This window comes from Haplochromis burtoni, unplaced genomic scaffold (genome assembly GCF_018398535.1).
Source record: "Haplochromis burtoni strain Fernald_Lab_line unplaced genomic scaffold, NCSU_Asbu1 Contig_357, whole genome shotgun sequence".
In the NCBI taxonomy this organism is placed as follows: Eukaryota; Metazoa; Chordata; class Actinopteri; order Cichliformes; family Cichlidae; genus Haplochromis; species Haplochromis burtoni.
In genome coordinates this window covers 559,647-582,882 of record NW_024582718.1, presented here as the reverse complement: position 1 = coordinate 582,882, position 23,236 = coordinate 559,647, and the positions used below count along the sequence as shown (strand labels likewise).

At 38.2% G+C, this 23,236-nt stretch overlaps 3 protein-coding genes across 8 annotated transcripts; 2 read left to right on the top strand and 1 right to left on the bottom strand.

Annotated features, from left to right (window-relative positions):
* Positions 1–2,131: 2,131 nt before the first annotated feature.
* Positions 2,132–4,285, top strand: LOC121815897 (adenosine receptor A3-like). The gene is made up of 2 exons (XM_042228847.1): positions 2,132–2,516; positions 2,862–4,285. The coding sequence occupies exons 1-2, from the start codon at positions 2,188–2,190 to the stop codon at positions 3,505–3,507; spliced, it is 975 nt and encodes a 324-aa protein (XP_042084781.1). The 5' UTR covers positions 2,132–2,187; the 3' UTR covers positions 3,508–4,285.
* A 369-nt stretch (positions 4,286–4,654) lies between these two features.
* Positions 4,655–6,834, bottom strand: LOC102289462. The gene is made up of 6 exons (XM_005943230.3): positions 6,642–6,834; positions 6,340–6,488; positions 6,157–6,230; positions 5,955–6,047; positions 5,695–5,793; positions 4,655–5,472 (listed from the first exon to the last, which is right to left on the bottom strand). The coding sequence occupies exons 1-6, from the start codon at positions 6,747–6,749 to the stop codon at positions 5,306–5,308; spliced, it is 690 nt and encodes a 229-aa protein (XP_005943292.1). The 5' UTR covers positions 6,750–6,834; the 3' UTR covers positions 4,655–5,305.
* Positions 6,835–13,982: 7,148 nt separating this feature from the next.
* Positions 13,983–23,230, top strand: nat8l2 (N-acetyltransferase 8-like 2). Of its 6 annotated transcripts, none has more exons than XM_042228844.1 (5): positions 13,983–14,082; positions 14,315–14,353; positions 16,188–16,323; positions 16,621–16,693; positions 20,851–23,230. In XM_042228844.1, the coding sequence occupies exon 5, from the start codon at positions 20,862–20,864 to the stop codon at positions 21,531–21,533; it is 672 nt and encodes a 223-aa protein (XP_042084778.1). In that variant the 5' UTR covers positions 13,983–14,082; positions 14,315–14,353; positions 16,188–16,323; positions 16,621–16,693; positions 20,851–20,861; the 3' UTR covers positions 21,534–23,230. The 6 variants fall into 6 exon arrangements, with proteins under 6 accessions (XP_042084778.1, XP_005943295.1, XP_042084779.1 ...); XM_042228845.1 differs by having other exon boundaries at positions 14,006–14,073; XM_005943233.2 differs by lacking the exon at positions 16,188–16,323.
* The last annotated feature ends 6 nt before the right edge of the window (positions 23,231–23,236 follow it).

Sequence of the window (23,236 nt, the reverse complement as noted above, 5' to 3'; positions counted from 1 at the left end):
TCCACACTAGCATTTTCAGTCGTTTTCACAGAGTTGTGCATCCACATTGAAACGGTCAGTTGCCCAGAGAGTGCAAATTTTTTTTTTCTCTTTTCATGTATATCCTACTGTTAAGATGAGTGATTGAAAAAGAAAAACAACAATTTTATAGAGCAAAAAAGAGAAAAGATTTACTGTACATTTACTGTATTTATTTTTATTCGATTTTATTTGTATTTTCCTCAAATGTCTCTCACATCATTTTATAATGTCGATTGCAAACTTACCATAACTTAGCATTATAGTTGGTATGAGATGTTTGTGCTGATATGCCGTAAATAGTTTTCTCTAAACACAGCCCTGCATCATAGCCAAAGATCTCCACTTGTTGCCACATTGTTTTAACCCTTTAAAGCCTGAATCATAAAATAATTGGTAGAAATTTTATTTTTTTGAAAATTGTGTTTATTTAATTTTCTTTTGTTTAATTTTGTGTAATTGTTTAAAAAATAAATCACATTCCAATCTCCATATATGACATTTAATTTGTATCATATTTGCTTATCTGATTTTTTTAATTGCTTAAAAATGTATTGTGCAATTTATTTAGGTTTTTCAGGGGGAAAAATTCCCACTGATGATGTTGAAGTCCCAAAAACTGGGGAAAAACTCTATTTGTCAAATGTAATACACCAGGCATTAAAAGGTTAAAAGTCAGTTTAGGATTGACACTCTTCAATCCTAAAGTTTTCTTCTATGTTCTTTTTATAGAGAAGAGTTTTTCTTCTGGCAACTCTTACAAACAAGAGTGGCATCTTCAGCCTTTTTTCAGTTGCGCTGTCATGAACTTTAAGATTTGACATGCTAACTGAGGCCTGTAGCCCTGTTTTTTTGCTTTGTGTGTGTGTGTGTTAAACCACATCTGAATATACCAGATGAGCAATAGATGTGGTTGCTGATGATATTTCAATCAAGTGCATCTGATTAGCAGTGCCTGGCTGCTGGAAACGGTAAAGCTGTATGCGGTTTTTCATGGGAGTTCATAGAGTCCTATGCAAACATTCCTTTTCACATGATTGTGTGTATCATTGCGATTTGCTGGGGAGAGTGAGGTTAACCTTCTACCCACACATTCTGCATATCTGCAAAACTACTACTGAGCATCAATGCCCAACACTTCCTTTATCTACTTCAGAGTTCCCTATGAACTTTAAACACATTCACCTGCATGTGCTAGGGTTGGGGGCATGCACTGCGGCTGCTCCCTGTGACTTCCCTTTTAAATGCCTTGATATGCAGAATATCTACATATGCAATCTATGAGGCTGTAATACATATTACATAGGAGTAACAGTGTAACAGTTCAAAATGTTGTTTGTGTACACCATTCGTGTCCTCAAGAAGAAAACACAAGAATACATGCTGCTACTACTACTACCAATAGTAACAATAATGTGCAAAATGTTGTAATTTTGAATAATGAATTATAATAGTATAAATGCAGTGTTTACACAGTTAAGCTCCGAATAGTCATTATTAAAGGTTCATGGTTTAAATTGCCTGAAACATTTTTTAAACAACTGGCTTATACTGTCTGTTAGTGTGGAAACAAATAGCTAACTAAGACACACCAAATGTCATGCTAGAGGCCCTTAAAGAGAGGTTTGTTTTAAGATGTGAAAATTTTGCTCTTAGAAATGGGATGCCATAAGAATACACATGTACACAATCTACGCTATTTGTCTTTTTTTTTCAAAGTCAATGTCACCTTCACTGATACAGTATTTATACAGAATCTAAGCTGAGGCAGAGGAAATATATTGCACAATAACAGTCTGTTATACCATCTATCAGTATACCATCTGATTTGCAAAAACATAACAAGGAGAGCAAACACCCAAAACGTCCACCCCATTTGTGAGATATCACCTAGGTGTATGTTGTTTCAGGATGTGGGTTTTGTGGCTTGTGTAGCTTCGACATGAGAGATGTTTTTTTAGTTACTCATAATTGCACCAGTGTTTTTTTTTTCTTTTGCATCCTCTTACATGCATATCTATTTGTATGTGTTATTTAAAAAAAATTGCTGCTAAGAGACCAAGGACTTCCTCAAATGTTATATAGATTTACATACCACACTGAAGCTCAGACTCACACTCAAATATACTGCACCGTCAACTGACAATCATCAGCCAGATAGAAAGCACAATGAATTTGGGAGTAATGATTTACACCTTGGTTGAAGTGCTTATTGCAGTTAGTTGCTGTCTGGGTAACATGCTGGTCATTTTGGCACTTTGGACCACTAAAAGCATTCAACAGCCAACATTCTGCCTTATTGCATCTCTGGCTATGGCTGATTTTCTGGTTGGATGTGTGGCCATACCATTGGCTGTAGTGGTGGATGGACGGGTGAAGACTTCGTTCAATACGTGTCTCTTCATCAGCTGTGTAGTCATTCTGTTCACCCTCGTTTCAGTTCTGTCTCTGTTGGCTATTTCGCTTGACCGTTTCCTCCGGGTGTATATCCCTCTCAGGTAAGAGTATGGATTAATAAGACACATTTTTTAAAAAACAAACTAAAATGACTCATACGGTAGTTGAATAGTGAACATAGTAATTTAGTAGTAGGAAGTAGTAATTATGGACTTTGTGGTTTATATGGTATGTGTGAATGGGTGGATGACTGGATGTGTAAAGCGCTTTGGGGTCCTTAGGGACTAGTAAAGCGCTATACAAATACAGACCATTTACCATTTACTATATCATTTTATCATATCGATCAGTACTTCACTAACAATTTATTTTGTTTAAAAAAAAATCATTTTATGATATTTTAATTTTTTTTGTGAGACTATTTTATTGTTTTCATTTTTTAATAGGTACAAAAGGATTGTGACACAGGGACACTCCTATCTTGTGGTGGCAGCATGTTGGATTGTTGCAATCCCTCTCAGCTTTACTCCCATGCTTGGGTGGTACAACCATCAAACCTTGTCTAATTCAGCCAATTCTACAATTGTCTGCCAGTTTATAGCTGTAATTCCCATGTCATACCTGGTTTATTTCAGTTTTTTTTCCCTGAATCTGATACCTCTGTTGGTAATGGCCACGTTGTATACCCATGTTTTCTGTATTATAAAAGGACACCTTCGAGGGAAACCAGGCAGTGGTGCTCAAAAACTGTCTCAGAACTACCTAAGAAAAGAGAAAAAGCTGGCAGGATCTCTAGCTCTGGTCTTCGCCCTGTTTGCCCTGTGCTGGCTGCCGCTTCACATAATGAACTGCCTTGTTTATTTTGGTGAGGTGACAAATATACCACCAATAGTTTTATATATAGGTATTATTCTGTCTCATGCTAACTCAGCGATCAATCCAGTTGTGTATGCATTCAAAATACAAAAAATCAAGAAAGCTTATCTGAAGATCTGGAGAAAGTGTGTTTCACGTGTTGCTGAAAATCAAGAATCCTTGACAAGCCAAATGACAGACAAAAGATCCAGCAGTCACATTGTGTCAAATGACTGAAGGCAGATTTCTGTTTTCTTGCCTTTTTGTTCTAATTATAAGGCTGATTTTTTTGTTGTCTTATTCCCCCGATTATATCTAAGTATAAGGATTAGTATATTTTGTTTCATTGACTTGTGTACTTTATTCAAGTATTACTATAAAACAAAGTACTTTTTGTGATATCTGATTGGTTTGTTTTATCATATTTTAAAATCTCTATGCTGCATCTAGTTTTTTTTTATACAACATGTAAATTTTGTATTTGCTGCTTTGTTGGTTTTCATGCATTTTTTAAACTATATTGTCTTTAAGATTTTATCTTTGTATTGAAGATTTAAGGAAATCCTTACTCACATCTGGAACTATGCAGCACAGGAAACAACTGTACGTGCACTTAATTTTGTATTACCAAAGTAGATTAAAGCCTAAGAGGAAGTGAGACATTCAACTGACAACTACATTCATGAGCGGTCTCCGAGTTCCACTTTAAAATTTTCGTATCATGTCAAGCACATTTTTAGTTTGTCCAAGATGGTTGTCAGTGCAACCAAATAGTTTATCACATGCTGCATGTGATACAGAGATATATATTTAACAATTTCCTCATTTAAGCAGATAGAAAGGTTTATAGTCATTCTGTGTTGAACATATGTGATTTATCCTGATTATGGAAGAATAAGCAACATTAAAATCCATGCCACACTCCCATTTCAGTGTTCACATTAAGTTTTGTAAATTGTTCAAAAAAGCTGGAGCATTGTGTCTGAAAGCACAAGCTGTTTATGAATTGGTTATAAGAGGAGTTATAATGCACTTAAAATTTCTCTTCATTATGAAGTTTCTCTGCAGGAAAACTGGGTCATCTTTTGTAACAAGAAAAGAAAAGAATAGTGCAGATGGCCATAGCGAATGTGACCATGATGCCATTATTTCACAAACAAAAATAACTATAAAAATATTTTTTTTAAATCAGAGATAACCTCCAGCCCAGTGGAAGAGAATGGATTCATGGGTTTCTCATAAATGCACGGCACAATTTATGCACGTTTTCTATTCAAACCTCAAAGTTACTTTCCTAAACCTTTGCAGCTCTGCAAAAATCACAACAACCATAAAGATAATAAACCAAAATTCTTGGTGTTCTAAATGACAATCCATATAGCTCATAAGGATTTGAGAAATATTTATTGAAATGTAAAAGCAAAGAAAAGCAACTTACTGTTAAGAATTTGTGGAAAATATAAAAACAATAATATCTGTTTTTATCCTTTTACTTTTGATTTTACAACAACAGTTACAATAAGCCATCATTTCTGTTCAAATGTTGGAACCAAGCAGTCTTTTAAGAGCTAAAAGCACCAATTTCTGGCTATATGAAACTTCAAATAAGACAAAACTAAGAAAAGAAATTTAGAACCTAAAATAAATGCATCAAATGTGGTTCCAAAATAGGTTACAAACCAATCTGTGATTGTCTTTTACAGTTACACCACAAATTATCATGGTAAACATAATACCTGGTTTGCACTATTATCCTATCATTGATATTTAGTTGTTTGCTATTTGTATTACATGGTTCGAAACACTGATGTCTATATGGAGCCTCATAGAACTGCTAGCATGGCTATGGCCTCACACATAAATTGCAAAGAAATTTTTAACATACATGGACGTACAGACTTTTATTTAAAAAACTTGCACTTCTAAATGAAGAAAAAAAAGCTCAATTCAGTAATTAAAAGAGACATTCATATATAGATTAAAAGTCATATTTAGATATGAAAATAAAGTTCAGCATGCACTGGACATTTAGTTCTTAAAACAATGAGGGGAAATATGAAATAAAACCCTCTCCCATGCATTTGGTTAACAAGTGATATGTGGTTTTCATCCTTTCAAGCGTCTTCTGAAAGAAACTCAGAAGCACTTCGCTTAATTTATCCTCATCCATATCTTCGTCAAATTGCACACACTTTTCATAATCTGTATATGGAATATAGGAAAGGAAATGACAATGAAATGTTAAAACTTAAACTGATTTATATATGCACACTCAAAAGTGACACAGAGTGTGCTACACCATCATAAAATCATCATGCTGCCCAAAAGACATAAAAACACATTGTTGAAAGAAGAAAGAGGATCATTTACATATGTGCTATCTGTTCCTTTTTTTTTTTTTTTTGGTTGCTGTAAAAGTCTCACCATGATCAGTGTTGAGGAGTTGGGGTTTAGACCATCCCAGACACTCTGCTTGTGTCTCAAACTCCGTCAGCTCAGCAGCAGAAACAGCTGTTCGTCTACCTGGTGAAGCAGTGAGACATCTGAGATAAAAGGCCTGTGATAATATGATGGATTGTATTGAACCTTGTATTTCTCACAGCGTGCATTTTGCTTTTTGTTTAACTACAACAGGAAATTACAAATTATGAATGGTCTAAAAGCCCCCAGCCCTGCCACCTTACTGAAGAGCAAAAGATGACTTTTATCCTCTTTAGAGACGAGGCAGTCAGGACAGCCAGTGTGCAGCAGCACGTCTGGTTGATCAACTGTGGCATCTGTTGGAATCATTAAAGTCATTTAAAGTATTTAAATGGTAGTAATATATTAAATTGTTATTGAACTACAGCTTGTAGTCAGAGTATATTTAAAAGAAAAACCTCTTACTTTCACTGTCGAGTTCAAATATGCTGCTGTTTGCATAGAGAAATGTTGTGGTTCCGTTGATACAAACTCCATTCCTGCAACATTCATCATTACAGATTTAACACCTGAAGGAACAGCTGAACAATGTTACCATGTTAAATGCTATTAATTTAACTAAAAAACAAAAAATAAAACATTACTTACGCTTTCAAATAAGTAGTATCACCATAGAGGTTTGGTTCGCCCTTAGAAATTACATCCACTGCGGCACTTGGGGAAAATAAAGCACTGACTAATGTTGAAGACAGGCAAAACTCTGTGGACACAGCTATAAAGTACCACCTCCCAATCAGCTGAAATAAAAGATTTGTTTTAATTGATTGATTCATTATTTATTTTGGAAATTCACAAAAAAAAAACATTCAGAATATTTCCCTCCATCACATCTCAGAAAAAAATTGCAAGTTTTAACAGCTGAAACAAAACAAATGTGGAAAGACACTTACATCTGGACGTTGGTCGACTGGCTTTAACAGCTTCTCACAGGCCAGCGATGCAGGCTGGCCCACTGAGATGAGACTCAGCAAAACAAGAGCAGCACTCAAAGTCTTCATCCTCACAGATATGTGTTCTCTAAAGCCCCTTGTTGGTATCAGCTCTGCCTTAAAATAATATCACCAACCAGTTATTTTTCTGCTTCATCCACCCGCCCCTGTCTGGGTAGCTACAGAACAGATAACCACATGTTAACCCTGATGTTATTTGACCAAGCTGATGTTTATTCGTCAAACATGGTGCAGCAAAATAGTTAGGTTTGCAGAAGCACATAACAGAACACTGATATATGAAATCCATGTTCAAAATGTGTTAAATGAATACATTCACAGCTGCAAAATACAGTGAGTGTGTGTGTGTGTGTGTGTGTTGGGGGGGTCAGTTATGCTGAAGTTTTTCATATTTATGTAACATCATGCTTTTAAAGGTTGTGTGCTTTAGGAAACTGGAGCAATATTGCATGTTCACAATCCAGGTTAAAAGCCAAAAGCTTTTGTTTTTTTTTAAAGTAATGATCTTGGCTAGGAGATTACCCTCAACTGCAGATATAAGCACTTTTTTTGCACTTTGAACTTTGTACTCTGTATATTTACTGTAGTCTGTTTAGCCTGTCTAATTTTTACCTAAATACCTTCACTTCAGCCCAAATAGTTTTTTATTAAGTTATTCTAAAACAACACAATTTTAAAGCATCAACATGATTGAGCTCTATACCCTGATTTGCTGCACATGGAGTCAAAAACACATTACAATTCTCAATGAGAAAGAGCAAACACATTGACTGTAAAGAAAAGAGAAATAACGCAGTGACATTACTAAAGGAAACTGAAGTTGTGTGGCTAGCTGGGGGTTACCACAGCCTATATTTCTCGAGTACCATTTAAGACACTTAAGAGTCAATTACTTTCACATAAAGTACTTACACACATGAAGGCCACTTTACGCAACTGGCTCGGCTCTTCTCCACACTGGCATAACTTAGTGTTTGCAGTATTCATGTAGTCTAGACAAGGATGCATCATGATAGGAATAACTTTAAGTTATAGACAGATGAGTGAAATATGCTCAGTTGGGAAGCATATCTGTAACCGGAAGGTCGCCGGTTCGATCCCCGGGCTCTCTGTCCTGGTCGTTGTGTCCTTGGGCAAGACACTTTACCCTACTGGTGATGGCCAGAGGGGCCGATGGCGGGATATGGCAGCTTCGCTTCTGTCAGTCTGCCCCAGGGCAGCTGTGGCTACAACCGTAGCTTGCCTCCACCAGTGTGTGAATGTGAGAGTGAATGAATAGTGGCATTGTAAAGCGCTTTGGGTGCCTTGAAAAGCACTATATAAATCCAATCCATTATTATTAGCGCAGTTTGCTCGTTAACTTGTTGACGCTGTCCAGCCCCACGCACGGGGCGATGCACAGTAACTCTGAGATTTGCCGTGTTGTGGCGTTAATGTCATTTTTACAAGATTAACGCTGATAGCACTAGTGGGAACACAACGAATATGACTGCAAATTTACACCGACATCATCCTAGTGCAAAGACAAGTGGAAGCAGACAAAAACAACAAGCACGCATGCTACAAACTTTACCCGAGTCATTTAGACAGCCGTTAGCACATGATTCTCCTTATGGGGACCTGATATGTTTAATATGCTGCTGAGAATATAGCCCAGAAGAAGCGTATAGTATAGCTTTTATTTTGGAAAGAGCCATTTCTCTGTAATAAACTCTCTTTTCCAAAGATGAGTGATTTCTCGATCAGATAGATTTTTTTTTTTTTTATTATTTTGTTGTTTCAGTAACATTAAATTTAAAAACTGTACTTTTGAGTTAAAATATATATTTATAATTTTAATAAATGACAAATTAAAAAGGCATGAACATTCTTTTGTATCGAAAAAACCAAAGTATCGAACTGAACCGAACCGTGAATTTCTGTGACGCCGAGACAAATTCCACTAGTGGAACACAGCCACAGAAACAGAAGCCATTTGTAACAGCAAAACTGCAGACGTGGAAGCAGAGCAACTACAGACGAAAGCTTCGACCTGTTTCACCAATGTAAAGCCCCCAGCATCCAACATCAACATGGAGGGGAGGAAGGCACTCACATCACATAGCAATCACAAGAACATTATCATCCTTCCAGCAGACAAGAGTTTCTGCATGGTTTTGCTAAACCAGAAAGACCATCATGAGAAAAACTGTGTCACTGCTCAGTGACAAAAATACTTATGACCCCCTGAAACAAAACCTAGGAAGTGGTTACAGGAAGAGGGTGATAGATTGCCTGAAGCAGTTAGAACAACACAATGCTATTGACTGGACCTCATACCACAGGCTATGCCCAGGGGAATCTACAAAGATACATAAACAGGGTGTACCTTTAAGACCAATTGTCTGTACTATCAACTCAGTCACCTATAACATCTCAAAGTTTCTGGCTTTGATCCTCAACCCGCTGGTAGGCAGCTCTGAACACCACATCCAGAACACCTTGGATTTTGTTGAGAAGGTGAGAGATGTTATTATGGGGGCAGATGAAACAGTGGTTTTGTACAATGTTACAATGACTCTTCACTTGTGTTCTAGTCACTGAAGCATTGGAGGTAGTCCGTAAGAGATTACAGGATGAGCCCAACTTCAGTAGCAGAACCACAGCACTGACCGGTTGTATTTGCTTTTGGAACTGTGTCTTAATTCCACCTATTTCACATACAAGGGTCAGTACTACAGGCAGAAACATGGGTGTGCCATGGGTTCCCCAGTTTCGCCCATTGTGGCCAATTTGTACATGGAAGAAATGGAAAAGAGGGCTTTGATACACTGTTCCAAAAAATAGTAATGTCAATTATTTTACTATGTATTTTACAGTTGTGTACTGTTTTTCTAGAATATCATTACATTACATAAGTAGACTGTGATCTGACACGTCAAATGTAAAATAACATAACATCACTGTAAATGTAATAAAACACAATTTACTTGTTTAAGAAATGTAAAAATACATCCAGAAATGTCTCCCATCATGCCTTGGGACATGTGCTGCTGTTTAGATGTTCTTGTTTTATTGTTTATGGTTACGTTACTTTTAACTGTTATCTTGAATGTTGTGTTTACGCCGTGGTGCAGCGTCACTGACAGTTGTTGTTTTGTAGAGAGAGTGCTGTACCATGAGTGACTTCTGTTGTGCTGTTGTTGAACCTTGAGGCACATTGTAGCACGGCAAGTGTTTTAATAAGGAGCTCCCCCTATCAGCTTGGGGTTAAATAACAAGCTCAATCTCTCTCTGTGAGCTTCTTTGTTAAGATTTCTCTGCATGCCACAATGTAAAACATTGCACGGACACGCTGTGCTAATTATATATTTTGAAAAAGAAATGTAGAGGTAGGAATTGCAATTAATATAAATAACATGACGCTAAGCATCGGCCAATGAATGTGAACTAACAACAACAGGTCGCGGGTATGGCTGCGACCGTAGGAAAAAACCCTAATATGAAGGTATTTTACTGTGCATTTTACAGTAATGTTCTGTTCTTCTAGAATATCATTAAAGTTACGTAAATAGACTTTGACTTCACATTTTGAATGTAAATTAACGTTAAACAACATAGTTAAGTGCTCTATCACATACACTGTGCAATTATTTAAATGTGAATACTGTTTGTAAATAGTCAACAGTGCAATAGACCTCAATACTTGAAATGTGCAATTCACTTGTATTTTTATTTTTATTCCTATTTATTCTATTTATCCCCTTTCGTATATTTTATTTATATTGTCTCTGTATTTATATTGTGTGTGTATATATTACTAGTAACTCTGTAACTTCTGTCGTGTGCTGTGCTTTTTTGGAAATCGAATTTCCCAGAGGAACCCACCCGAGGGATTACATAAGTAGTTCTTCTAGATTCATTAATTACTAAATGACTTAACTATCTAATCTAATCTGAATGTAATTAATCTAATCACTGCTAATGTAATACAACATAATTTTCATGATTATTAAATGTATCTGTCTGTACATATGCATATTTAGATTGTTAAAACACATTCACAAATGTATCATGATTTCACAAATATCTGTCCGTTATTTGAAAGATTGAACTGTTGAATTCAAATGTAATGCTATGGAAAAGTATATAACATGATCCCTATAAGCTTGTGTTACATCACATAAGTATTATTATTGTTGCTAGTTAGGCCGATCGTGGCTCAAGAGTTGGCAGTTCGCCTTGTGATCTGAAGAGTGCCGGTTCGCGCCCCGGCTTGGACACTCTCCGTCATTGTGTCCGAGGTCAAGACTCTTCACCTACCGCCTACTAGTGATGGCCAAAGGGGCCGATGGTGCAATATGGCAGCCTCGCCTCTGTCAGTCTGCCCCAGGGCATGCAATCAATTATTATTTAAACCAACTGTACATTTACGTATTATGCTTCATACTTCCACATTCAGTGACCTTGTTTATAGGTAATTTCATTGTTTGATCACGTAAAAATGTTCCTAATTTAAAAGCACTTGGAAAAGGCAGAATCCCATGTCAAATTAGCGCAACAAACTCTATTTTCATTACTGAAAATGACCATATTTTTATGGGACAGTTATTTTCTGTTATTTTACGGTCGTATTTTGGCGCCCCAGCTGCCGGAATATTAGCGTTTTTTAAGATGTTTTTTTTTTCCTATTTATAGATGATTTCATTGTTTAATGACATTAACATGTTCCTAATTTAATGTTTAGCGGCACTTGAAAAAGGCGAGATCCCATGTCAAATTAGCGCAACTAATTGTATTTTCATTACTGGAAATAACCGTATTTTTATGCGGGAGTTATTTTCTGTAATTATACGGTCGTATTTTGGCGCCCCAGCTGCCGGAATATTACCATTTTTTCAAGATGCTTTTTCTAACAGTGTATGCTACCCTGGAACACCACCAAGTCATTGGTTCAGGTATGTGTATGACACCTGGGTTAAAATCAAATCTCTGGACGTACCACAATTCATGGATCACATTAATTCGGTGAGCCAACACATCAAATTCACCAGGGAGGATATGAAAAGTGGCAGGGTAGCTTTCTTAGACTGTGAGATTTCCACCAGTAATGGGAGACATTTGAAAGCTGTACCGTAAACCTATACGGATCAGTATCAAGTTTGACTCTCATCATCTACTGGAGCACAAACTGGGTGTCTTCAGGACACTAAAACGTATAACAAACACCATCCCCACAGAAACAGAAGCCAGAGAAGCAGAAGAACATCACATCATGAAGGCCCTGGGTATTAGTGATGGGTCGGTTGCGACCTAAACGGCTCTTACCTATATGGAAAAGAAATATTAAAAACCTATATGATTTACTCATGAAAGTGGCCACTTTCATGAGCAATGTTCCCTCTAAGCTGCGCACGTGCGCAATTGCGCACTGCTGGCACAGTCTCTGCGCACAAAAAAAATCTAACCTGAATTGAAATTAAAATTAATACTTTAACGATTCTGTTTTGCAGTGTTAGTCAGTAAGTGACTGGCTGCTCCCGTATGGGATTAGAACGATGCCACCTTATCCCATAGTCCAGCCAATAATGCGATATTGCGCAGCAATCAACGTGTTGACAGGCTATGACAGCGTCCTTATGTGCCGACACCGGTGTTTTAGCTGGCAAAGCGGCGTGGCTGATGTGGAGTGAAGCCACGTTAATGACAACGTGTACAACCATTGGAGATGTGAGCAGGACAGACGGAACAATTGACGGAAAAATGTGGACTTTATACCAGTTTTTAAATTGTGTTGATCGGCCACGTAAAACCAGAGTTATGATAAAAAAATATGCAATGTTTGGTTTTCTTCCTGAATACTGTCGTTGTTTATATTTACTGCGGAAGAAACGGTAAAAACGGCGTTTTATAAGAAAAAAGGCTCGAAAGCGCTCTCCCCTGTGAGCAAAAACAAACCCACCCCCCTCTCCCTTTCCTATTCGTCCAAAAAGTACCATGTCGACCAATCAAAAAATGATATGGCAACTGGCATCTAGTTGTTAGAAGGGGGAAGTTTTAGGAGTGACGGCGGTGTTTTGAGATGTGAGAGATTTGCGACGTTTAGCGCAAATCTTGTGTCGTTAGTGTGTAGTGTAGTCAATAGTTTTGTTGTGTGTGTCAGAACAATGAGGCGACTGCTGAATGTTACAAACTGATACAGGAGTGATACATCTGCTCTGTCAGGCCTGCAGGTATCAGGCTGTTGTTCTCCTTTATCGGCTGTTGTTCTCCTTTATCTCATAGTGGACAGGAATTATTTTTTGGAGTGGCACAAATAATTTGTGTGGCATCAGATTTGATGCAGAACAGCTGATTGTTCTGTAAATAGTTTGAAATGTTTATTTAAAAACACCTTGGCTGCATTTAAAAAAAATAGCTGCAAAAAACTTTGTTTGCCAAACTCTGTTACTTTTTTGAAGAAGTAACTATATAATTAATTGCCCAGCATTGGTCATTATATACTGTATTTTGGAGACAGAGAGTTACAGGACTCTCTCCCAGACCACAGACTCATAATACAAGTCAGAGCTTTATAAAAAAAAAAGAAGAAAAAAAGTTGTGTTTTCGAAATTGGAGTTCAAGTTATTTTTACTTCCAATAGAGCTAACATACTACACAGGTCATGAACAAGATTTTTTTTTACATTTTCATTGTAAATGGGCTAAAGCAGTTAATTAAAAGCAGTCTAACATAAATGTAAACGCTGTAATTTGATTATTTTAATAAACCATATAACTTGGATGGATTCGATGCCGGCGTGACCACAGTGCACACGTCTGATGTCGCTCACAGTGGTCCAAGGGATCGCTCAGGGAGTTTGTGTTCGCTCAGACACGTGAAAAATTAGAGGGAACATTGTTCATGAGTAAATCATATAAGGCTTACATGATTTACTCATGAAAGTGGCCACTTTCTCATTACTTTCATATATTGTTTTAGTAAGTATCCAAAACATACAAGTTTCATTTATATAACTTTTCAAGGGATCTTATATCTGTTTTCAGTCTTGTATGCTTTTCATACAAGTTTCACACAAGACAGATACAAACTTTATAGGATTTATATATATATCTTTTCCATATGGGTAGAGCCGGCTCCTTGAAGTGAATAACGGAAGCCGGCTCCTTATTGGGAGCCATGTGTTTTTTTTCTTTCTCTCACCCTCTCTCTTTCTTTTTTTTTTAACTTCACGTCGCTTGTGATTGGCCAATATGTGTTTGTGCCTTATGTTTGCGCTGAGCAGAGGGGGAAGGGGTGGTAGTTACACTCACAGCAGCAGTAGCACATGAACAGTGCAGGAGGAAGAGAGAGAAAGAGAGCCAGGGGCAACAACAAGAGTCAACATTGACAGGTTAGAAAGGTATAGTCAAGAAAATAAGTGACACCAAGAAAAGAAGCAAAATCTAGAATAATTTCAGTTTGGTTTGCAGTGTTTTGTGTTCTTCACTTTAAATTTGTTTAAAAGGAAAAAGTTGAAAGTTGAAATAGTTAAAAGTTGAATTGTAAATAGTTGTTTTTTGTCTTTTATAATTTGTTTTTTACATTTTATGTGGAATGAATAAATAAATCCATCCATCCACTTCTCCTTTCAGAGTCGCGGGAGCACTGGAGCCTGTGCCAGCTGTCTTAGGGTGAGAGGAAGGGTACACTCTGGACAGGTCGCCAGTCTGTCGCAGGGCTAACACACAGACAACCAATCACACTCACATTCACTCCCATAGGCAATTTAGTGTTTTCAGTTGACCTAACCTCAGCAGCCATAGCTGGAATGGCCAACGGGCATACCGGGCATTTGACCGGTGGGCCGATGGTGATTTTTCATTTTTATGGGCCGATGTTTTTTGTTTGTTTGTTTGTTTTTTGTAACAGCACAAACAATAAAAGGTGTTGGATTGGCCAGATGCTGGTCGATGTGTAAAAATAAGTCAGTTGTTTGGTGGTGGCTATGGTGGAGCTTGCACAGAGGCAACAGGTGGATGAGGGAAAGTGGAGGCAGGAGGAGCAGAGACCTGACGCGGCCAAGTATCAGGTGTACTGAACTTCAGGTAAGAAGTTATGACCTGCAGTCTATCTGGGTCAGATATAAACCAAGTTTAGGTGGAGTTTATTTTCGTTGTGCTGACTTTTTACAGTCAGTTACAATAATTCGTACTGCGTACTAGCTAGCATGACGGAGTTTCTATATAGCTGGGTGGGTGCTTTGATGTTACTGATAGTGAACTTTATTTTATTCATAAGGTTAGTTAGTAGTTGCCAACCGTCCCGTAAAAAACGGAATCGTCCCGTATTTAGAGAAAATATTACGCGTTTCGTATTGAGCTGAGAAGGAACACAGTTTGTCCCGTACTTCAGCTACAATGGAAAAGACACAAAGCTGGAGTTATTCTGTGTTTACGCCGCACAGCTGCTGCTTCTTCTCTCATTCTCTCCCCCTCTTGTTGCTACTTCAATCATGAAACTGATCAATGATCAGCTGATCAGTTTTTCTCTCTTGTTTATCGCCCACTTTGCGCCAGAAACAGGAAACCAGCAGATGTCGCGCTAAACAACAGCAGCACGTTTAAGCTTGATCAGCTGTTGTTAGAATTTATTTAATATTAATTTCTAGTTTTCAAGCTGCTGGTCATGATATCGGTTTGGATATGTGGTGAGAGGAAAACATGAAGATGAAACCAGGAGATGTCCTTACTGATACATCAGAGCTGAACAGGTGATGGAGAAACAGGTTTACCTTTTAGGTGACATGGATGAGTTGAAGGGAAGTTATGACCTGTTTCTGAGAGACAAATAACACCAGGATCCTTTGTAGCTGACAACTGGTAACTGCAGGGGCGGGTCTAGCAAAGTTTTGCCAGGGGGCCAGGTAGGGCATTAACAGGGAGAGGGGGGCACAAAGAAATACTTTTCTTTCTTCTTCTCATTTAAAATATCTCACTTTTATTAAATAATTATCTGAATCTTACAACCAAAGTTTTTATCTGAAGTAAAATGTATAGAAATCATGCATATACCAACAAGACAGTGTACATCACTGTTACAACAGTGTTTGTTTTCATTCAAAGGCTCTATGGCTTTAATACCTGGTGGGCCGGTCTCTAGTCAAAATGCCTGGGCCGATTTTTTTGTCCCAGTCCAGCCCTGCCAGTAACTGCATGTCTTTGGACTGCCCTGGGAGAATAAAAATAATAGCCGATCTAGGAGAGAAGGACAACTGCTGCCTGATCCCTTATGTGTCAGAAGTATTGGAACAGTTGAGACACATTTTTTCTAAACACCATGGGCCAAAAATTGATCCACCCCAACGATCGGGTCCCCTGACACAAACAGAGTAATATAGTGCACGCTGTTAAGTGCAAGGAGGATTGTCATGATTTATACATTGGGCAAACTCTGGTATAGCAGCTGGCACAACACAGAAGACCTGACTAGTTGGGCCAGGACTTCACACTCTATTTCCTTCAACAGGCCAGGTGGACACTCTTTCAATGATGAGGATGTACACATCCTGGACAGGAAGGAAAGCTGGTTTGAGCGCGTAGTCAAGGAGGCCATTTACGTGAAAAGGGAAAGACCATCTCTGAATTGAGGAGGGGGCCTAAGGGTACATCTTTCGCCATCTTACAATGCTGTGATTGCAGCCATTTCCCAACTCTTTGAATTGTACTCATGGCCATTGATCAATGGTCTTTGATCAGTGGTCATGATCAGTGGTTGTTGATCAGTCGTCATGACAATTGGCATATTAATCATCAAGGAACTGGCCTCACAACCCATTGTTCATTCAGTGGGGTAGATTTAGTCATTGTGCAAATGTACTCTTTAGGTTGGGGAAACCTGCAGTCAGCTGAGATTAAAGAAATGACTTGGATGAGTGATGAAATGTTTCTCCCGCTTAAAGCGCTACATCCAGATGAACAGAATCAACGTCTTGGGATAAAGAAGTGACAGGAGAAGCAGCCTTCAGCCATACCGTGAGTGTTAATATCAGTGCACGACAACAACCAGCTTATTGAAGAACATTTGTGACATTAAAATAAGATTATTTTTAAACTATGCTGTCATATTACCTTAATAAGAACTTCGCTAGACAGCCAGAGGATCCACATCTGAGTTTGACTAACGAGACAGGGGACGCAAAAATGAACACAATGCAAAAGACAAGTGATTGTTACAATTAAACAGGAAATCACTAACACGCAGAGAGAGAGAGAGAGACAGACAGACAGACACGTGGACAAAATAAGAACTGCCTAAACTAAACAAGGACCAGAGAACTAAGCAAACTCAGAAGCATAACGAAATAACACACTCAGGAAATAAACCTAAATAAACCAGTCCAGAAATAACTAACAGTCTCATGCAAAGACAAAATACTGTCATGGCGACAGACCACTGTCACCATGACCACATAACATTTTGAATAAGGTAAACTTGTAAAAAAAAATACATAAAAGCCTTTTGTAAAACAGAAATTAAATGCAAAAATGTGTAATATGATTTTTAAAAGCAATTCTATTTAGAGTTTTTTCCCCTTAAAGTCTTTTCTATGTTAAACCAAAATTATAAATAAAGCAGTAAAGGCTGTAACCTGAAAAATTCAGTTCTGAAAATACAGTTCCTTATAATAAATAAAATCTGAACAAATTATTAATTTAATTTGGATTTTATCAGTGTTGAACAAAAAGTGGACCTGAGACGGCATAAAATCAAAGTATCCAACAAATTTAAGTAATTCAATTTAGTGGTTGTACATGGAAGGTCAGTCAGCTTGACAAATAACAGTCAAAAAGCAAAGTTCAAAAAGAAGAAAACATTCATGTTAAAACAGCCAAAAATAGTTAAGATGTAACCTCACAGTCAGTCTGTAATCTAAAGGATGACTACACAAACCATAAACTGAAATAACATTTTTATAGCTACTGAACTTCACCTTTTTATGGTCACTGTGTTTATTTAACAAGGAACCTTGGAAGGTTGATTTAAATTAAATATTTCCTTCACTTACTAAAATCCTATGAGCAATGTGTCCCATACCAACATATTTGCCCCACGACAGCAATGACAGCAAAAACAAACCAAAACAAAAACCCCTCTCTATTGCCCCCTAGTGTCTGACTGCAGTGTAGATCATAACCTCACCGTGATTTTGGTTTCATTGCACTAGTTTTCTTATAAGTTTGTTTTTATCACTAACATAATATATTTACCCAGAATAGGGAAATCCCTCGGTTGTTAATTCAAGAAGTATTGTAGTTCAGACATTGCTTCTGCTTGTTTGATTGTATTAATGGAAGGATGCTAAGATGTGCAGCAGGAAGCCAAAGATGAGACACTGATACTGTTTATATTAGAAACAGAGAAAGGCCATGGAGCCAACCCTGCTGTTGTTCCTCATATCTCTGTGTGGTGTATTTCAAGGTTCATCATATCCGTAATAATGTTGGCCCCGTAATAATATTGAAACTGACCAATTCTACTGTCACGACATGATAACTTTACAATGCGGAGAAAAAAGAACGTTTCTTTTTATTTATAGTATGATGCGATTCCATACTAGATTATTGACGAATGTGAGTTGTTGTTATTCAGCCTGCTATGTGCCCCTTTTCAAAAGCTAGTTATACAATATATAAAACTCTTCCAAACTTCGACCCCCAAAAAACTGATGTCATGCTTTCTCCCAAAACTCATCAGTTTTCAACTCAGACTACAGTCCTACACACCAACACCCTCTATAGCCCTCTATTAATTTACATATGAACAAAAAGCAAATACAAAAACCAACCCAAAGAGACTTTAAAGCGATCTCCGCATGATTCTACTGTAGAAACATGAACAGGTAGAAATGGAGCCTGCAAGTCTCTGTTTTTGTTACCTGCGTATATTCAAATCAATTCAATTTTATTTATATAGTGCCAAATCACAACAGCAGATTTATATTGTACAGTAGATACAGAGAAAAATCAAACAATCATATGACCCCCTATGAGCAAGCACTTTGGCGACAGTGGGAAGGAAAAACTCCCTTTTAACAGGAAGAAACCTCCGGCAGAACCAGGCTCAGGGAGGGCGGGGCCATCTGCTGCGACCGGTTGGGGTGAGAGAAGGAAGACAGGATAAAAGACATGCTGTGGAAGAGAGACAGAGGTTAATAACAGATATGATTCAATGCAGAGAGGTCTAACACATAGTGAGTGAGAAAGGTGACTGGAAAGGAAAAACTCAATGCATCATGGGAATCCCCGGCAGCCTACGTCTATTGCAGCATAACTAAGGGAGGATTCAGGGTCACCTGGTCCAGCCCTAACTATATGCTTTAGCAAAAAGGAAAGTTTTAAGCCTAATCTTAAAAGTAGAGATAGTGTCTGTCTCCTGAATCCAAACTGGAAGCTGGTTCCACAGAAGAGGGGCCTGAAAACTGAAGGCTCTCCCTCCCATTCTACTTTTAAATACTCTAGGAACAACAAGTAGGCCTGCAGAGCGAGAGCGAAGTGCTCTAATAGGGTGATATGGTACTACAAGGTATTAAGACAGTGGTTCCCAAACTTTTTTTTGCTGCGCCCCCCTTTGTTTTACAAGAAAAATGTCCGCGCCCCCCTCGCGCGCGCACACGCCTCCAACCACACACACCCATATTTTTCTCCATTGCGGTTTATTTCACACCTCAAACATTTAGTAAACAATTAAGCAAATACAAGTAATATGCAATAAATTGCAGGTAGTAAGGAAATAAACTACTAACTCTTTTAAGCTACGTCCGCACCTACACGGGTATTTTTGAAAACGCAGCTGTTTCGTCCACACGTAAACGGCGTTTGGAGTCACTCCTTAATAAAACTCCCTTTTTTCGTTTACGTGTGGACGAGGAATACAGAGTTCATCACGCAACGTCAAAGGTATGTGCCTTTTTTCACGTCACGCTGTGCGCCACGTTATTGTTTACATGAGATGAATTGCAGAATGGCAGATAGAGACAAAATACTGTTAATCTGACTATCTTCAGGTTTTACACGCAGTTACTGTCCCTCCATTTACAAAGGCAGAGGCGTCACGGTGTAATTATTTTACATGTAGTTGTTTTTTTTCCTGTGTAATAATATTCAACATTGCTATCAATAAAATTTTCAATCCCTCTGCAAAATGGGTTCAAAAACATAAACCAGGTGAAACCAAAGGGAAGATATGCTTCACCATATTTTCTAGTCTTTGGCTTAGAATGAAGTTGGTTTGGAAACATATTTAGCTATGCTTCATCTCCTGATTTGCGTTTGTGGAGGCGCCCCCGTGCTAGCAGTGCCCAAGGTTTGGTTTGGGTTTTTTTTCTCTTCCTTTTCATAGCGCGCCCCCCGTGCAATGGCTCTGCGCCCCCCTCCTAGGGGGCGGGCCCCACACTTTGGGAAGGTCTGCCTTAAGATATGATGTAATATATCCGCTCTGCCTGCTGCTGCTTGCTTTTACAGCTGGACTTTGAACCTAATCACCTCATCTAAGTATTATAAGTGCTGTAGGAGTCAAGCTGTGTTTTATTAACCAGTATAGTGTAACAGTTAGTGTAACAGTAGATGATGTTTAACACTTTTACAGCTGTACTTTGAACCGAATTATCCCATCGAAGTATTACATGGGCTGTGAGAGTCAAGCCTTTGTGCTCCTTTTGTGTTTTATTAACCAGTCTAGAAGTTGAGCTGATTCACAGTGTTGCTGCGCTTCTTCATTGTTTCGTGTGTGCTCTTCTCCGTGAAGGATCAACCTGTGTAAGTTCACTAACGTAAAGCGGAGGTAATTGTGCGATTGTAATATGGCTAGCAGACAAATTTATTACACAGCAACTCATATAGTCACTATAGTCACTTTTTTGTTTTTTAACCAGCAACAATTGCCTCAAGATAATTTGTATAATACAAGAGAGGTGATAGGATCTGGAAATTCCTTGTTTATGGTAGCTAAATGTTATATTAAACACAACCACAAACAGTGCTACACATAAGCAGACTTAATAAAATCTAATTAAATTACAAAAAAGGAAACTAAGTAAAAAAAATAAAAATAATTTTCCTTAAGGGTCATGCTTAGTAATGTAGTGTAAATAACAACAGCATTTCTCACTGTTTTATGATTTTCCTTGTAGTTACTTTCGTCATGCAGCTGGTGATCCGTCGGTACCGTCCTGCAGACAAGGACACAGTGCTCACCCTCTTCAGTACTGGCACCTTGGAGCATATCCGTCCATGTTTCTATAACGCCATGACCAGTCCCCTTTACCTCACCATCACCCCGACTCTGTGTGTTGTTGGTTATCTCCTTGGCTCTGTGTTTGGGGCTGTACTGTTCCCAGCAGCTTGGGTAGGTCTCATCTACTGCTGCTGTCATGAAGTATATGCATACTACGTCAGGTATAAACTTCGCACCGACATGCAGGACATCCCTGGGAACTTCCTCAGCAGACCTGATGACTGTTTCTGGGTGGCTGAGGCCGAGGCTGGAGCGAGAGCCCAGGTTGTTGGTATGGTGGCTGTGGTAGCTAAACACAGTGGGGCAGAAAAGTATGGGGAAATGTTCAGAATGATCATTTCCCCACAGTATAGACGGATGGGCCTCGGCTTAAGGTTGACTCAGACTGCGGTTGGCTTCTGTAAAGAACGGGGCTTCTCCAAGGTGGTGTTGGAGACTAGCTCCACCCAAATGGCAGCTGTGGCCCTGTACAGCAAAGTGGGGTTTAACTGTGTCCAGTCTCATATCAAAGCACAGGCAGCTCATTGGATCATTTCACTGGCCAGGGTCACTATTATAAGGATGGAAAAATACTTGTAAACCAAAAATAACACTCATCAGCAATGTGTTGTTTTCATGCTTGGCTCCTCTTTAACAGTGGTTTAATATTTGGCAATGGTTAAACCTGACTGTAGCCAACACCCTGTGGTTTAGGTGTGAAAAAATGCCAAATTTGATGTACACTGTAGGACTCTATGAACAGATATGAATGTAAGGAACAAGATGTTGTTACTAAAAACTTTCTGGTTTCCTCCTACTACACCATGATTCACTAACAGTTAATCCTTACAATGTGTACTTTTCAGTGATGATTTCACATAATCAGTTGTACTGACCACTTTTAACTGTTTTAATTAATAAATTATTTTTATTTAAAAAAATAAAGAAAGTGAAAAAAATAAGTTTCAAGATCTCCGTATACGCCCACAGGCGTTAGTAGTTGTAACAAATAGTGTTTGAAAATTCATAATTCTTATTATGCGAGAGATAACGTCTAATGTATAATGTCTAAATGTTTTTCTATTAATTACCAATATTTGGAGAAACATTTTAAAATACAGTACACACAACATATTGTAAGCACATGATACAAAGTATGTAAAAATCTTAATAACAAGGATTTTAATTTGCTTATGAAATGAAGATTTGATTTTTAAATTCAGTATGTTGTACGCAAATCTATACTGTGGATATGGATGTGAACAGCAGAGGGCGCTACTGACCTGAGTAACACTGAAGCTCCTTTGATGAAAATAATTTATTTCTGATATTATACAGCATTCACTTCCTTTTCTACAAGGAAGTATTAGATGTTTAAAATATAACTGCACCATAAACAGTGCTGGAAAGTAAATACAGTACATTTGCTAATATGCCGTTTAAACTCAAGTTTTACATCTAGAATATGTTGTGATTGGCTATGATGCAGCATGTGAAACAATAACAAATGAGCTAGTGCACGGCAGTTCATGGGTAATCAAAATCGTTTGAAACTCACTGACTGCTGTAGATGTTGTGCATTAAAACTTCCAACATTTTAAAATATGATTTGATTTGTCATTGGTCACAATAGAAAGGAAAATAATAATATCTCCTACGAAAGTCCATTAATAATAACTTTGATTTGTATAGCGCCTTTCAAAAAAACCCAAGGATGCTTAGCTAAAAAGCTAGAGGTTGAAGGTTTTGTTGAAGAGATGAGGTTTGAGAAGTCCCATGGATGAGGACCGTAGCATCCGAGACTGTGTGTATGGTTCCAGGAGGTCAGAGACATATTGAGGTGCCAGGGCATTGAGGGATTTGTAAGTGAGAAGAAGAATCTCGTAAGTAATGTGTGACTTGACCGGAAACCAGTGGAGATTAATGAGGGTGTGGGTAATATGTTCCCAGAGCTTAGTGCCTGTTAGAAGCCTTCCAGACTGTTAAAAGCCTTCTGGACATACTGGAGGCTATCCAGGGCTTTAGTGGAAATCCCAAACAGGACTGCATTTCAGTAGTCCAGCTTGGTGGTGACAAATGCATGGATGAGTCTCTGCTATAGAGTCAGTGAGTGATACCCGAATTCAAGAGATGTTCATTAGGTGGAAAAAAGCTGCTTAGGTGACAGATTTGACATAAGCACGGAATGAAAGAGTGGAGTCTAAATTGACACCCAGATTGCAAACCTCAGAAGGAGGTTAAATAAGGAAGCCGTCTATGTCAATGCGTACAGTGGCTTGCAAAAATATTCGGCCCCCTTGAAC